Consider the following 17500-nt stretch of genomic DNA (forward strand, 5'->3'; position numbering starts at 1 on the left):
CAACCAAAAGAAGTGCCCACTCCGCTCCCTCCCTCCCTCTCTCTCTCTCTCTCTCTCTCTGGTAAAGATGACAGGAGGAGGAGGAGAAGAGAGAAGACAAGAGGAAACAAATAACACTACAAAAACAAAACACACACACATGCTAATCTCCTGGCTTGGTGCATCGTTTTATATACGCAGGCTGCGTTAACGTTAACGGTGTGTGTGTGAGTGTGCGTGTGAGTGTGTGTGTGTGTGTGTGTGTGTGTGTGTGTGTGTGTGTGTGTGTGTGTGTGTGTGTGTGTGTGTGTGTGTGAGGGGGGGGGGGAAGCTCCTGCAACCTTGTTCCAGATAGAGATATTCACACTGTCAGTATAAACTGCCTCTGTTTTCATTTTGCATTTATTTCAATGCCAGACTCGGGGCATACATCATACATTTTACATCACCTGCTAAGCTATGAATAAAAGATTAAAAAAATGGAGAAAGGGGAGAGAGAGAGAGAGAGAGAGAGAGAGAGAGAGAGAGAGAGAGAGAGAGAGAGAGAGAGAGAGAGAGAGAGAAAGAGAAGGGAGGGGTTGGGGTGAGGAGAGGAGAGGAGAGGAGAAGGAGAGGAGGAAAAAGTGTACAGATGTGGGTGCATGTGTGCAACTCTGTGTCTGTCTCCTTCTCTCTCTCTCTCTCTCTCTCTCTCCCCCCCCCCCCCCCCCGACCCCTCACCCCCCCCCTCTCATCCAGTGTTCCTGTACTAGGAGGAGGAGGAGTGGAGGACGATGCTGTAATGAGCAGGAGCCAGAACATCTCACCTTGGCTTTTTCTATAGGATTACCTGAGACCTGAACTCACTGCACTCATCACTATATACCTCTCTCTCTCTCTCTCTCTCTCTCTCTCTCTCTCTCTCTCTCTCTCTCTCTCTCTCTCTCTCTCTCTCTCTGCCCTCAGCGGTCTCTGACAGGCACAAGGAGGATGGAGTGAGATGTTGGAGAGATGCCGGAAAACATTCTGTGCAATACAAAGCTGACAGGTTCATGGGTGTCAGGTAGAAAAAAAGAAAAGATAGAGAGACAGAGAGTAGGGGACAGAGAGAGAGAGAGAGAGAGAGAGAGAGAGAGAGAGAGAGAGAGAGAGAGAGAGAGAGAGAGAGAGAGAGAGAGAGAGAGAGAGAACAGGAGGATGGCAGAATGGAAGGGCAGGGTGGAGAGAAGCCATCCTTGCTTTTGCTCTCACTTTCAAAACTCTCTCTCTAGTTCCTGAACCTTCGACAGATAGACTCACACACACGGACCTCTCCACTGTATATACGTGCCATATCATTACCTCCTCTCGACACACACACACACAGACACACACACACACACACACACACACACACACACACACACACACACACACACACACACACACACACACACACACACACACACACACACACACACACAGAGAGACAAACACAAACACGAGCATGTGGTGACAGTAGTGTCGTGCCAGCCATGTCGCTGCCACCTGCATACTCAATGAGGATCCCTCTCTCTCTCTATCTCTCTCTCTCTCGGTATACTAGAACGAACGAATGAACATCACCACCGTGCAGCACACACCTGGCACTTCCTTTTCCCAGCATGCAATTACTGTGTGGGCGTCGACAGAAACGGCATCTGATGATGTGATGCGGCGACAAGCAAGACAAAAACAAAACCGCTGCCATTTTTGAAGACTTGTTAATCAAAGATGAAGTGTGTGGTCCCCCCCGCCAGCGCACCCGCACTCGAGGCGTCCGTTCTATGACACCAGGCATGCATCCACGGAATGAATGTTATGGAGAGCATTGAGTCAAGCCTTCAGCGACAACAAAAAAAGTGTTGTTTTTGTGTACGTGTGCCCGATCCCTTCCTCTCCCCGCACTCGCTCGCTATACATTGAGAGTGAGAGTTGAGAGTGAGAGTGAGAGTTGAATATCGTCACTGTCGGGCAGAAACCTCTTATCTCCATATCATAACTTTTTGTGTGTTTTTTTTTTTCGTACATTAACGCAACTCTGTGATCATACTGTACGTGCGTCACACAAAAACATCAAAAGTAGCAGATCTGTACAAGCTCGAAACGCGGCAGTTTTGGAGGTTTCCACCCGACAGAAACGATCTGTATGACAGCTGAGAGAGTGGCGTAATATTAATACCTCTGATGTCAATTAGACACTTAAGAGCTAAGCCAGGGGTCTTCAACGTTTTCAGGCCAAGGACCCCCTAGCTGAGAGAGAGATGAAGCAGGGACCCCCTCTATAATGTATAAAATTGTGTTTCAGAATTTCTTTTGCTGCTCTTTTTTCCCCTCTACACCTATAACTCTTTGCCAAAAATAGCCGATCTACAAGCTCACAACGCCTCGCTGCGCGAGGCGTTGTGAGCTTGTAACTAAATCCTATCACACAAAGATTTGGCGGACCCCCTATAGTAGCTCTGAGGACCCCCTAGGGGTCCCGGACCCCCTGTTGAAGACCCCTGAGCTAAGCTATACTTTGTCACACGGAAATAATAGTAACATGGTCAAAATATGAAACATCTTGACCATTTTCGACAATTGGCGCCCAATGACGTGCCCAAAAATAGGGGCCGCCCAGGTTGAAAGGTAGGTTAATGGAGAAGACGAGACTTTCCGCGTTAAGAGAAACTCTGAGTGGCATGCAATAACACACACACACACACACACACACACACACACACACACACACACACACACACACACACACACACACACACACACACACACACACACACACACACACACACACACACACACACACACACACACAGGGTGTCAGATATGGACATGGACACAGATATTCACATATGCTACCGTCAGTGCAGGTCAGAGATGTGTGTGTGTGTGTGTGTGTGTGTGTGTGTGTGTGTGTGTGTGTGTGTGTGTGTGTGTGTGTGTGTGTGTGTACAGTATAGATGTGTTGTTGGTACAGTAGGACATGCTGGCTGGGCTGAGAGAGCAGTCTGCTGAGAGACAAGTACATGAACTAATGAGTACGAGTCATAAAATACTGTACCATGTCCACACCATGTCACACAGGCCTTGTATACATAGATATATACTGTATGTGTATATTTATATACACACTGTGTGTGTGTGTGTGTGTGTGTGTGTGTGTGTGTGTGTGTGTGTGTGTGTGTGTGTGTGTGTGTGTGTGTGTGTGTGTGTGTGTGTGTGTGTGCAATTTTGAGGTACTTTTACTTTACTGGAGCATTTCCAATTGTCTATACTTTTACTTCTACTCCACTACATCTCAGAGGCAAATATTTTACTTTTACTCCACTACAATTATTTGAAAACTTGAAATACTAGCTATTTTGCAGATATCAATTATTACATTATGAAACATACATTAACCACTTAATGTATAGCTTAATGTATAGCCGATCTACAAGCTCACAACACGTCGCATTGTGAGCTGGTAGATCTGCTATTTTCCAAAATGTTAGTACTTTTTGATACCAATACTTTTGTAATTTTACTCAAGTAAACTTTGAATTCTGGACATTTACTTGTACTTCTACATTGCAGTATTGACACTTTTACTTTAGTAAAACATTTGAGTACTTTTTTTTCTAGTAAAGTTGATCATACTACAGCATCACACAAAAGCATCAAAAGTAGCAGAACTACAAGCTTCGCGCTGCCTTTTGAGCTTGTAAATCTGCTACTTTTGCAATAATATTTGAATCCTGAAAAGTAACAGTTTTGGACACATGAGGTTTCCACCCAAACAGAGGCGATCTATATACTGTATAAATGTACACATACCTACAGTAAGCATACAGTACCACGGCTATATCATGACCTTGCCTCGACATGTTAAAAATTAATGCTCATCTTTTTTTAAATAACATGTATGTTGCGTTGACAAGAAAAACGGAACAGCCATGAGCTAAGGGTGTACTTGTGCACGCACACGCACACACGCACGCACGCACGCACGCACGCACGCACGCACGCGCGCGCGTGCGCGTGTGCGTGTGCGCGTGCGTGTGCGTGTGTGTGTGTTGGAGTAGAGGTAATATATCCCACTAGGACCTGTGTGTGTTCCTCGTACCAATTTAAAATAATTATTGTGAGACCTGATGCTAGACGCTATAGCCCTAGCCTACTGCATGTCAATGAGGCTGTGTGTGTGCGTGCGTGCGTGCGTGCGTGCGTGCGTGCGTGCGTGTTAGTGTCTGTGTGTGTGTATGTATACATTATGTTCAAATCACAGGTGTTGTGCATGCATGTGTCAGTGTACTGTATATATCGTCTCTGTCGGGGGTAAACCTCATATTTCCCCAAAAACTGTTATTTTTCAGGATTCAAATTCAAAAACAGCTAAAGTAGCAGAACTACAAGATCGACACGTGTCGCTTGCAGATCTTTGATACTTTTGTGTGACATGTGATCAAGAAGGCCGTTAAGAAAAAACAACACAAAAAAGTTTGAATGGAGATAAGAGGTTTCTATATGTCATGGTTGTGGTGATCCAGACTGGTTGGTGCTCTGGTCTTGCTGTTTGTCTGCTAATGTGGAGACAGAGTGTGATATTACCCTTACTACTCACTGCTACACAGTCAAACCTTCAGCGTTATAGACCCACACATGTACCCCAGCATCGTCCCTACATGCTGGTTGCATGTCATAATAATAGGCCAACATTCGAACGAAAATAGACTGCTGAGACTGTAGATCGGCTATTGTCATGCAGCGAAGAGATCGTTGGTTTACAACGGACGACAATGTTTGTATCTTTGACTGTAACACAGACTCAAAATAATGACATTCAGTCAAGTGCAGTGGTGGAAAAAGTATTCAAATTTAAATTTAAAGTAAAAGTGTCAATACTGCAATGTAGAAATACTCTGTTGCAAGTAAAAGTCAGGAATTCAAAATTTCCTTGAGTGAAAGTACAAAAGTATTGGTATCAACATGTAGTTAAAGTACCAAAAGTAGAATGTACTCATTATGCAGAATGTCCCGTTTCACAAGTTTTCAAATGTATAAATGCACAAAAAATATTTTGAAAATAGCAGATCTATACAAGCTCACAATGCGTGAGCACATTGTGAGCTTGTAGATCGGCAGATTGGAGTTGTACTCGTAGTTGTACTACTCGTTACTTGGGGAAATGATAATATTAAAGTAATACATTACTAAGTAACAAGTTTATTGCCCAAAACTGATGATCATATCATTATATTTAACATAATCATATGCATTTGGGGGAGAAAAACACAGGAGACATACTTTATGGGGTATTTTCCCCCCACACTGTATAGATGTCACATCAAAACAATGGGATTTATGTTCAAAATCAGCAAAGTCTCCCTGCACTGTACAATGACAGACAGGACAACAATGACAATCTTTAGGATGCATTGATAGAATTAAAAGTGATCAGTTTTTGACTGAATAAGCCACAGGTAGGATGGGTTTCTGCAGCACAGCAGGTTAGAATTATTCATGTTGATAAAGCCATGGTAAATCAATGGGTCCATGGGCTGGCCTTCCACCAGAATCTATAACATCCAGTAGACATCATTTATAGAGCTACTAAGAGGAGTGATGACAGGATAAACACAGAGGAGTATGATGAAGATGATGAAGATGATGATGATGATGATGATGATGATGATGAGGTTTAAGACAGAGGTCTTCAACAGGGAGTCCGTGACCCATAGGGGGTCCTCAGAGTTACTACAGGGTGGCCGCCAAACGTTTGTGTGATAGAATATATATATATATTTTTTTACATTAACCATTTGAACCCTAGCATCCCTATTCAATAATAGCCAAAAATAGCCGATCTACGAGCTCATAACGCCTCGTGTTGTGAGCTCGTAGATCGGCTATTTTTGGCAGAGTGGTTTTGGTGTAGAGGGAAGAAGGAGCAAACCAAGTACAGAACCAAAGGTCAAGTTTACTAAGTATCGAGGGTTTAAGTAGGGGGGTCTTTGGCCTGAAAAAACGTTGAGGACCCCTGCATGGTTTAAGATGAAGAGAGGGATGAGGGAACGGTGATGACGTGACGCCCACTGACTGGGTTGTGAGTCAGAACACTTAACCCAGAACCACAGGGTGTTCCTTCAGCTCTCTGCCTGTTAAAGAGTTGGCTGATCCTATAACCCTTTAGACTGAGAGAACGAGAGGAATCCATGGTCTCGAAGGGCGGATCCAAACCCAGGCGCCTGGAGCAAGGCGCGTCCTCCGATTGCTTCACCAATCTATGTCCCCGCCTCCCCTCCCCTCCCCCCCTCACCCCCCCCCCGGTCTGTGCACGGAGCAGGCTGACGTCACCAAATTTAGAGCGACGCCCCTCTGCACTCTGGTTGGTTAGGAGTTAACAAGGTCCTAAGACCATCGTTCCTGCACCGTTCGCCCAGACGTTTTTCTTTTGAAACAAAAAAAAAGGCTGGGATTCCGAGGCTAATAACCCTTAAACCTAACCTCTAAAAGTTTAATCCTAATCCTAAACCCAACCTGAATCTTCTCCTAATTGTGAGCCTATAACTCTCCATATCTGTTTCAACCAAGAAATACACTTTTCTCTTGTGAGGACCAGGAAAATGGTCCTCACACTGTCTATTTAGCAGATTCTGCTATACCTGTGGGGACAACTACAAGAAGACACACACACACGCACGCACGCACGCACGCACGCACGCACGCACGCTCGCGCGCGATACAAACAACAGGACATTGCGTGAGCATTCAGACTTTACACTGTACTCACATTATGTCCAGTCTGCACTTCAGCAAATACATGGATCTTAGACTGAGGAGGGAGAGCATAATAATGTACAGTAATGATGTACTTACTGTAATGTAGCTCATATAAAATGTGTGTGGAATGACGCAATTAGTATAAGTGAAAAAAACTGACCACTTTTTTACACTCTCACACTTTAATTAACACTCAGTATATTTTTGCAGTGTAGTTGCACCGTGTATACTGTGCACCACACCTCTTCCTCCTCCCTCCTTCCCTGCACCTCCACCCTTCCTCCCACGCACCACCTTTCACTCTCACCTCCTCCTCCCTCCTTCCCTGCTCTATCCCCTCTTCCCTTTCAGCCCCTCTCCTCCTCCTTTACGATGGTTTAAGGACAAACAAGCTCAAACTGCTCCTCTCCTCTCCTCTCCTTTCCAGGAGGTGGGGTCCGGGCCAGGAGGAGTTGGCATCTGCGTCTCACCCCACCCCTCCACTTCCTCCTTCTGCCAACCTGTTTAATCAAATTATGTCCCGCCCCCCCGCCAGCCCTCTCATCGGTATCACCGTGTCTCCTCCTGTCCTGAACCCTGTTCACGCACACACACACGTGCGCGCACACACACACACACACACACACACATACGCACACGCCTAGGTGCGCACACACACACACACACACACACACACACACACACACACACACACACACACACACACACACACACACACACACACACACACACTACACTACACTTCCAGAGTTAAATTAAGAGTGAGAATTTAGCTGTGTTATGTCTCCATGCGTCCCTATCCTACACACAAATGCACAAGTTGTATATACAGCCCACTGTAAAGTACTATATACAGCAACCAAAGTTATGTTATGTGTTTAACTACTTAAGCCATTACTTGACGAGCAAACATAACTGATATAAAAGAAATACAAAAATACTTAGTTTCATGACAAAAAAAACTATGATATTTTGTATTTAAAAAGCTAACAAAAATAAACAAATAAATGAACAAATAAATGAATAAAGCCCAACAGTCCCTGCTGACAGGTGCCGCCCCGCCCTCCCCGTCCGGCTTCCCTCCTCCGAACACGGGCCAATTGTGTTTGTGTAGACGCTCAACAAAGCACCACGGTGGATTCGAACCCGCAACCTCCATGGTGGTTAATGCAGGCACTTTACCCACTGCGACACCTGAGTGCCAAAACTAAACCTTTTTAAACATTAAAAAACGAACTGAAAAGAGCAAAACCCAAACTAATTTAACAAAAAGTACAAAGAAAAAAAGATTAAAACTATAAAAACTAAGTATAGAAAACTAAAATATCTCTCGCATGTTTTAACCCCTTAAACCCAACTGAGTTGCCTATGTACTTGGACCAGTTGTTTCTGTCTACACCAAATCACATCGACAAAAATAGCTGATCTACAAGCTCACAGCTGTTGTGAGCTTGTAGATCAGCATTTTTTTTGCCAATGTTCCCCCCAGAATATGGATGCTGGGGTTCAAGTGGTTAAAGTTGTTGTTTGTACTTCTAGTCCGTGCCCTCCAGCGTGTGCTCGCGCACCAACACACACACAAACTTGTGCATGTGTGTCTGTACGTTCGTTCCAAAAAAGGAGAAGGACAAACATTATAAGCCAAAGCTGCTGTTTCATCTTAATTAAATTTCCCTCCTTTTTCTGTCCTCTCTTCATCTCTCCTTTGTGCCCTGTTTTTGCCCGCGCTCCAAGTGTCAACAGGATCTGGGCACATGGAAAGACATCTGGTACCACCTCGCCCAACACGCACGCATACAAAAACCCTCCCAGCATGCCCGGTTCGGCCTGGCCGCCCGCCAAGCCAGCGCCAGCAGCACTTGCTAGCTAAGTGCCGCGGCGCCAGTCAAGTGCCCGTTCAGCTGTGCGCTCTCACCCCGCAATGCCACCTACGCTCACATGCATCCACGTGCGTGTGGGTGAGTGAGTGAGCGCACACACACACACACACACACACACACACACACACACACACACACACACACACACACACACACACAAACACACCAAAAAAACTCAAAACTCGGCAACATACACGTATATACAGTAAGGTATCCACACACACTTTAACAGGGACACAAACTTGTAGACATACAGTACATACACAGAAACCCATACAAGCATGTATACAGACAGACAGACACACACACACACACGTACGTGCAAGCGCGTGCGCACACATACACACACATACACACACACACACACACACACACACACACAAAATGTACTACGTAAACAAACTCACTGTGGCAGTAGCTATACCCCGTGGTGACATGAGTGTTGACAGCGAGACAGAAAGCCTTCGCCTCACACACACACACACACACACACGCAGAACGTGTGACATCCACCTCCAACCCCACATCTGAGTTGACGCCTATGTGTACACACACACACACACACACACACACACGCAAATACAAAATTGTCTCCTTTGATACTTTGAAATGTATATAATCGTGCACACACACGCGCACAAACACACACACACACACACACACACACACACACACACACACACACACACACACACACACACACACACACACACACACACACACACACACACACACACACACACGTGCTTTGATATGTGTGAAGTGTCTCAGATGGTCCCATTAGAAGCAGGGTTGTGGTTTTCGTTGCGGTATGTCGGGAAGAAACCTTGTATCTCCACGTTTCAACTTTTTGATTTGAGTGTAATTTGAGTGTCGCAAAAAAGTAGTGAAAATAGCCGATCTGCAAGTTCACAACTCGTCGAGTACCCTTGTGAGCTTGTAGATCGACTATTTTCACTATTTTAATCTAATAATGTAAGAATGATAATAAAAAAGGAACGGCTCTTGGACATGTGAGGTTTCCACCCGACAGAAGATGACTTTCTAACATCAGTGATGCTCCCCTTTAGCTATCACAGGCTTTCCAAGGTTTACCGTGTGCGCACGCACACACACACCCACACGCGCACGCAAACGTACACGCACGTACACGCGCACACGCGCACAGACACACACGCACACACACACACACACACATATACACACGCACGCACGCACGAACGCACGCACGCACGCACACATGTGTGCGCACACGCACACAGACACACACGCGTGCACACGCTTGCACACACATGCTTGCGTCGCATGCACACACTAACACGCACGCAAATACACACAAAACGCTGCCAGTCCAACTCTCTATTTTACGCTGTTGGATATACAAAAAAATGAATAAATGCTGAGATAATCCAAGGTCAGGGAAGGGGGAGGAGGGAGAGAGAGAGAGAGAGAGAGAGAGAGAGAGAGAGAGAGAGAGAGAGAGAGAGAGAGAGAGAGAGAGAAGGGGGTAATTGATAAAAGTGGCCATGGGTTCAACCTTGTCTAGTAAAGTAACTCTAACCTTGGAGTCAAACAGATTAAATTAAAGTGTTTTCTACTTTGTCCTACTGGAGACTAAATAAGAGAGAAGATGAGAGGAGAGGAGGGGAAAGGAGGGGAGAGCAGAGGGAAGGAAAAAGGGGAGGGGAGAGAAGGAGAGGAGAGTTGATAGGAGAGGAGAGGAGATTGATATCTTTGTCTATCTGTCTGTCCACTGACAACATACATAATACTGTAAGTTACGTACAACCAGCACTGTCACTGATCATGTCAATGATCTGATTTTTTACATCATAAATGTTCTATTACCATGCACCCATTCCTCCCCATGAATGTCTCCCTCCCCTCCCCTTCCCTCCCCTCCCCTCCCCTCTCCTCTCCTCTCCTCTCCTCTCCATGTAGATTAGAGTTGACTCTCTCATTAGGGTCTCTCTCATAGTGCAGATGACAGTGTGAATCGGGGCCCAGATAAAACACATCAGGCCTTTCAAATAGGCCTGTTCAGCCCCAGTGAGCAGCCAACAGCCTCCGCCAGACAGAGAGAACAGCCCCCCCCAACACCAAACACACACACACTCAGGTTTATATCACTGTACTTGTGAGGACATCAACATTATAGGACGACATTGAGAATAGCAGACAAATTGCAGATCTACAAGCTCTACAAAGCGTCTAGCGCAACGCTTTCTACAGCTTGTAACTCGGCCATTTTATCGCAGCTCAACTTGTAAAATGGGGAAAAACACTAACCCACAACCTAGATCTTTTCCTAATTATAAACGTAATTTCATTGACTGAATTCTTTATTAACAGTTTGCAAGAAAAGCACAGAGGTAGGCTACAGTATCATTCAAAATTATGCTAAAAGGATAGGCCAAAGAAAGCACTATGGCTTGTTTCCATTGGGGTCCTGTAACTCTAAAATCTTTTTATAAAACGACAATTCCTCTTGTGAGGACCAGATAAATGGCCCTCACAATGTCTGTTTCCATATTCCACTACACTTGTGGGGTCCTCACAGGTATAGTAAAACAAGTAGCTAAACACACGCACCACACGGCTGTAATTCACCTCAAGCTAGCTTAGCCAGCTAGCGAGCCGCGCTACGCTAGGCTGCCTCGGCGCCTCGGTTTCAACATATGTTCCATTCACAGCCGTGTCACTCTTCATTTACAATTATTTCCTCGCGTTTCCTCTTCGCTCGTTTTAGATCAAGGTCTTTCTCCTTCCTTTCTGTCTCAGGGATATAATGTAGCTACGGTACGCTCTGTCTCCTTTCCTGTCTGCCCCTCTCTCTCTCTCTCTCTCTCTCACAGCTGTGTGGAAGTATTCACTATTCACATTTTTTTTTAACCTGAAACCATTTGAACCCCGGCCGGCATCATGCCTATTCTGGGGCGAACATTCGGCAAAAAATTGCATATCTACAAGCGCAAAATGTGCCGCAAAGTGACGTGTTTTGAGCTTGTCGATCTGCTATTTTGGCCCGAAGACAGAAGAAAGCGTACCCCCATCTCAAAATATTTTGTCCAGGGACCTCCAGGAGCAAAGCTTTCAGTTAAAAAATGTTCACTTTAAAAACTATATATAGGCCTACATTCAAAGATTTGCACACATTTTTCAAGATTTTTCAAACTGATTGTGATGCTGTATTAACATTTTTTTCCTGGGGACCCCCTGGTACCCCCCCCCCAAAGTGGGGCCCCTGACCCCACTGAACCAATGGACTGGAGGGTTTAAGTGCAAGTAAAAGTAGCAGAACCACTATATAAAAACACTCAAGTGAAAGGTCTGTATTAAAAAGTATATAAAAAAACAAAAAAGGAGAGTAAGAGTACCTCAAAATTGTACATAAAGGACCACGTCACCCATTTCTTATTATAGGATGGTACCAATTCTGTCCACTCACACTGTGTCTCAGAGGAGTGCTGTGGACAGTTCAGAAACCTGCCTAACAGTGACATCATCAGAAGGCCTAAGATATTTTTTTTATTAATGCGAGAACAATGGCTTTTATATAAAAGCCATTGTTCTCACATCAATAAAAAAAATCATACTAACTTTCCACGAATAGAAAGCCTGCAGTTTCTATTAGCTTGGATTCCCTATCGATGATGTCACTGATAGCCCCCCCTCCACCCCTGTGTGTGTGTGTGTGTGTGTGTGTGTGTGTGTGTGTGTGTGTGTGTGTGTGTGTGTGTGTGTGTGTGTGTGTGTGTGTGTGTGTGTGTGTGTTCCATATGTGTATGTATTTGGCATAGGCAGAGACTGAGTCACATCTTTTTGGCAAGTCTGCAGTCTCTGCACATAGTTTGAGCAGCACAGGCTATGGGATCTGTACTTATGGTCCCATAGCCCGGACGGAACGGATGGTTGTATTGTATTAGACAGGCGCTGCATGGGAAGAAGAGTGAGTCATGATGATGATGTCATGCTTTGGCGCAGATCAGTGCATGCTGGCAGTGACGTTTATATAGTTGCGTGTAGGCTATGGTGGTAACCATGCAACGGAAACTGTAGTGAGATTAGGCCTTTATTTATAGGACAGTAGACAGACAGGAAATGGGGAGAGAGATTAGAGATGGGGAGTGACACCCAGCAAAGGTTGTCGGGATTAGGACTCAAACTCGCGACATGCTGTCAGGCTGGCATTGCAGCCTAGGGTGCCTGGACCGCCACGCCACGGCCCAGGCCGTTAGGAGAGAATTTATTTGAAAGACTGAAATTGAGATAAGAGATATAAAATTAGATTTTAGAAATGTAACCACTTGAATGATCCCTAGCATTCATTTTCTGGGGCAGAGATTCATCAGAAATAGCAGAAATAATAAGCTCAGACTATTTTTGGCGAATATATTTTGTGTAGAGGGAAAGAAGTAGGGGGTTTAATCGCTATAGTGTCCCTATATTCTGGGCATGTCATGTTAGGTAAACGGGCAAATATAAAATACAAGCTCTCTGGCCCCGGTCTACAAAGTATATCGTCTCTGTCGGGTGGAAACCCAAACTGTTACTTTTCAGGATTGAAATTGAAAAACCTCAGTTTTAGCAGATCCACACACTCAAAACGCATCGCTTTGTGGCGCGTTTTGAGCTTGCAGATCTGCTATACTTTTGATACGTTTGTGTGACGCAGTAGCATGATCAAGTAGGGCATAGAGCACCAAAGTCTGACGTAATTTACGCATCCTACCTGGGTCGCGTTTTTTCCCCCCATTCTTAATTCCCAAAGATGTGTTTAATATCGCGTTAACTAAGAACTGTGTTCCAAAAATAAACAAATGACCCCGGTGGTTTGACTCTTATGGATATGAAGCATCAACTGACGGTGAGAAAGCGCTAACGTTACCACCGCCGAATTAGTTACATTTTTTGCCAGAAACAGACTGTATCAAATATGAGTGACTGACTATCATAAACGATACAGAACCACCTCCCTGACAATATCGCAGAGACAGTTTGTTTATTTTTGGACCACATTTTTTATATAAGACGATTCTAAGATGACTCAATGTTATTCTCCATAGAGAAATTACTTCCGCGACCCAGGGGATGAACGAATGGCGTCAGTAGTTCAGTACTCTATTAATTTACGGAAAAAAACGATGACGATAAAAGCTGTTTATTAGTATTTCCGGCAAGTCTGCACACAGTCCCCCCTCCATCCTCGGGGTATATGGGTCCAGTCAGTGTGGATCTATTTGCGGTTGCTGTCAGGTTGCCCACTCAGGGTTACCTAATGGCTTGGCAGCTCCGTGGCTCTGCACTCTGCCATGTGTCCTGGCCTAATCTGAGCGTGGATCAATTAAAAGGCCTTTTGGTGCGGAAGTGGATCGCTGGGCCTCGCCACAGTCTCATCTCCACCTCCCTCCTGTGCACCCGGCCTGGGCCTGCACCTCCCTCCACCTCCCTGCACCTCCCTCCTGCCCCGGCCTGGGCCCGCAACCATTCTCTCTCTCTCCTCCTCACCCCACTGGCCCCGTGGCCCTGGGCCCGTTCTCCCACCACGACCAGGTGTCCCCCGCGCTGGGAGAGGTGTGTGTCTTAATCATGAGCCTTCCACACACACACACACACACACACACACACACACACACACACACACACACACACACACAAACACACAAACACACACACACACACACAATTGTATTACCATACTTGTGAGGACGTCAATGTTTTTGGAAGGCGATTTTATGAATGCTCGTTTTGCTATTTTGGGCCGTTTTACCCCTAACTGTAAAAGCCGGAAATAGTAGACCTACAGGTGTAGATCTGCTTTTTTCCCCTGTGCGTGGCAGTGACGCACAACTATAGATAAATCAAAAACCCTAAACCTAACCTCTAAATATCTAATCCCTAATGTCAACCTGCGTCTTTTCCTATATGTAAGCCTCCACAAAATACAAAGTCTACAAATAACCATAAATCCACATATTTAACAATTTATGTTGTGACGACCAAGAAAATGGGCACTCCTCACTATGTCTATAATGTTTTCAAATTACAATCCAATCCACTTTAGAGCACATTTAAAACAATAGCGTTGAACCAAAGTGCTGTACACTCAGTAAACAAAAGAAAAATACTAAGAGTAAAACAAACACACACACACACACACACACACACACACACACACACACACACACACACACACACACACACACACACACACACACACACACACACACACACACACACACACACACACACACACACACACACTACACATTACTCTCCATGGTGAGGGGCATCCCACTGTCCACATGCCGTATGTGCAGCAGTGACACTTGGATGACACCAGCAGCAGGATTATAAGAGCATATTTATTAATCTGAACACTGGCACACACACACATGCAGACACACGCACGCACACGCACACACACACACACACACACACACACACACACACACACACACACACACACACACGCGCGCGCGCGCACGCGCATGCTTCATTTGTGCACACACACACTTTTCAGGATTCAAATTCAAAGATTTTAATAATAATATCAATAGATAACATTTATTATAGCGCTTTTCTGAGTATTCAAAGTCGCTGTACAAAAACAAAATAAAAACAACTTAATTAGGAAAAAAATTGATTAAAAAGTATAGAAGTAAAGATAAAAAAGGGGAATTAGGTAGGGAATGTGTTAACGTGGCGAGGGTGGGGGGCAGCTTTGACGAGAGCAGGGAGTGAGTTCCATAGGGAGGGGGCGGGGCCACCGAGAAGGCCCTGTCACCCCAGGTTAGTTTCTTTGTCCTGTGGATGTCCAGGAGGTTGGCATCACCCGAATAAATCCAAAGATTTCTACTCTTGTGTGACACTGTAGTATGACAAGGTAGGGCATTAATTGACAAAAAAAAACTGAATATATAACATAAACTGTTAACATGTGGACCACATGATGTGGTGATACAAGGTTTTTGCCCGATAACCAAACATATATAATATAATAATATATATTCCCACTCGTATAGGTGCTTGATACCTATATGAGTGAGAGACAAACAAACCCCTCTTGATTATTGGAATTGAAGATGTCAAGATCAGCAGACGTTACAATGCCTTCTTCACTGTTTTAAAATGATACATTTATATAACTGTCTTTTGATTTGATTAGATTTTTTTTATTTTCAACAACAACTCAAAAGAGAGCAATCCCAGAGAATTGCACTTAGAAGCGTTATTTGAAAACTCTTGTTCCCAAAGTGTCTCTCCATGGACACAAGCAATGAATGGAAGTAAAACAAATCTATGGAAACAAATACATTACCTGCTAGTCAACCTCACAAACCCCAGGCACACGGTTCAAACTCAATTTATTTAGCAAAAGCAAAGTCCTTAAGCCAAGCAGTTGCCTTGTGGTCTGCTGTATGGAGGGTGACTAATCTTCCTTTCAGTCTTTGGAGAGGACAAACTTCTATGATGTGCTCCATAGTTTGCTCCACTCCACAAGCACACAGTGGGCTTGGGCTACTGCCCCATTTATGAAGGCTGGCCAAGCAAAGGCCATGTCCAGTCCTGAATCGATTAAGCGTAGACCATTGTCTCTTTGGGAGGTTGGTGCCAGGGACCTGTTGGTTGGGGTCTGACACCAGATGTTTGTTTGGGACCTCCTTGGACTCCCATTCATTTTTCCAAGCTGATTGGATGGTGAAGTCAGCTGGTGGGGTGTTCTTCCGAAATTGGCCGCCTGGATGGAAGTGGAGCAGTGGGTGGTTTGTAGATGTCTGCATGGATTGGTAGATGGGGAGAGTCTTTGGACTTTTGAAGGATCCTTTGAGTAAATGCTGCCCGCCGGATATGTGGAGGGGCTATCAAACTCAATTAAACCCTTTTATGCTTTGTTGACCGGGGTCCCCCAGGGGTCTGTACAAAGCCTCCTCATTTTTCCTTCCACACCAAATCTCTTCAGAAGTGGTTCTCAAACTTCTTTGGCTTCAGTACCTCCTTTCCCTGACTTCTCAATCCAAACACCCCCTGACATATCTGCAAGAGAAAAATCATAGCTAGCCTATGATGCTATGAATGAATGATAAACCCACCTCGTGAATAATACATAACATAACCCAAGAAATGTGTGAGACTTGCAATTAAGTGCCTCCTGAAGCAGATTTATTTTAAACTGTTTCATTTCAGTAATAAAGTTAAGTTTTTTTTTGTTTTAATTTCACTTCACAAGATCAGCAAGTTCACACAGAGTTTGTCAATGTTTTATCGTTACATAAAAGTAAAATTAATTCTTCAATTTTCCGTTTTCTCTCGCGTAAACCCTGCTCACTCGCTCGCTATCTCTCTCTCTCTCTCCCTCTCCATCTCTGTCTCTACTTCTTTTTTTTTTATCCCACAATTTTGGAACCCCTATTTTCACCCAATTACAATGCCTAAGCTTGTAATCCTGGGCACTACTCTCCCTCTGCCAGCCTGGGGAGAGCCCCGAACTGAGCTCATTCTTCCTTCAACGCATGAGGAGTGAGCAGGCCGCTTCTTATCACTGGGGCGTTTCACCGGTAGGTAGGTAGCGCGTGGAAGGAACACGTTATTTCAACCAGTTCCTTTCCCCTCCATCAGGCGCCCCGGCTGACCAGGGGGAGGCAGTATAGAAAAGAGGATTACTGCACGTTTTTGTGAGGGTACCTACCCTAGGGGACACTGGGAGAACGTACAAACTCTGCACAGAAAGGCCCTTTGGAGAGAACACGGCCCCAGCGCCCACAGCACCTCCGGCGGGAATCGAACCCAGCACCTTCTAGCTGTGAGCGCTCCCCATCTCTCTCTACTGTACGTCTCTCTCTATATCCGACACAAACCGAAAAGGAGAAGGAATTCTACGT

At 45.0% G+C, this 17500-nt stretch overlaps 1 protein-coding gene across 1 annotated transcript in view; it reads right to left on the minus strand.

Annotated features, from left to right (window-relative positions):
• kiaa0825 (KIAA0825 ortholog) overlaps window positions 1-17500 on the minus strand; it is a gene marked incomplete at its 3' end in the record, with an annotated part of 226214 nt that overhangs the window by 73418 nt on the left and 135296 nt on the right. Inside the window, exon 26 of the mRNA XM_084055537.1 lies at window positions 1856-1891. Within this exon, the coding sequence (XP_083911663.1) occupies window positions 1856-1891 (36 nt within the window). The remainder of the gene's footprint in view (window positions 1-1855; window positions 1892-17500) is intronic.

This window comes from Gymnoscopelus microlampas, assembly GCF_963454915.1.
Source record: "Gymnoscopelus microlampas genome assembly, chromosome: 4".
Taxonomy (NCBI): domain Eukaryota; kingdom Metazoa; phylum Chordata; class Actinopteri; order Myctophiformes; family Myctophidae; genus Gymnoscopelus; species Gymnoscopelus microlampas.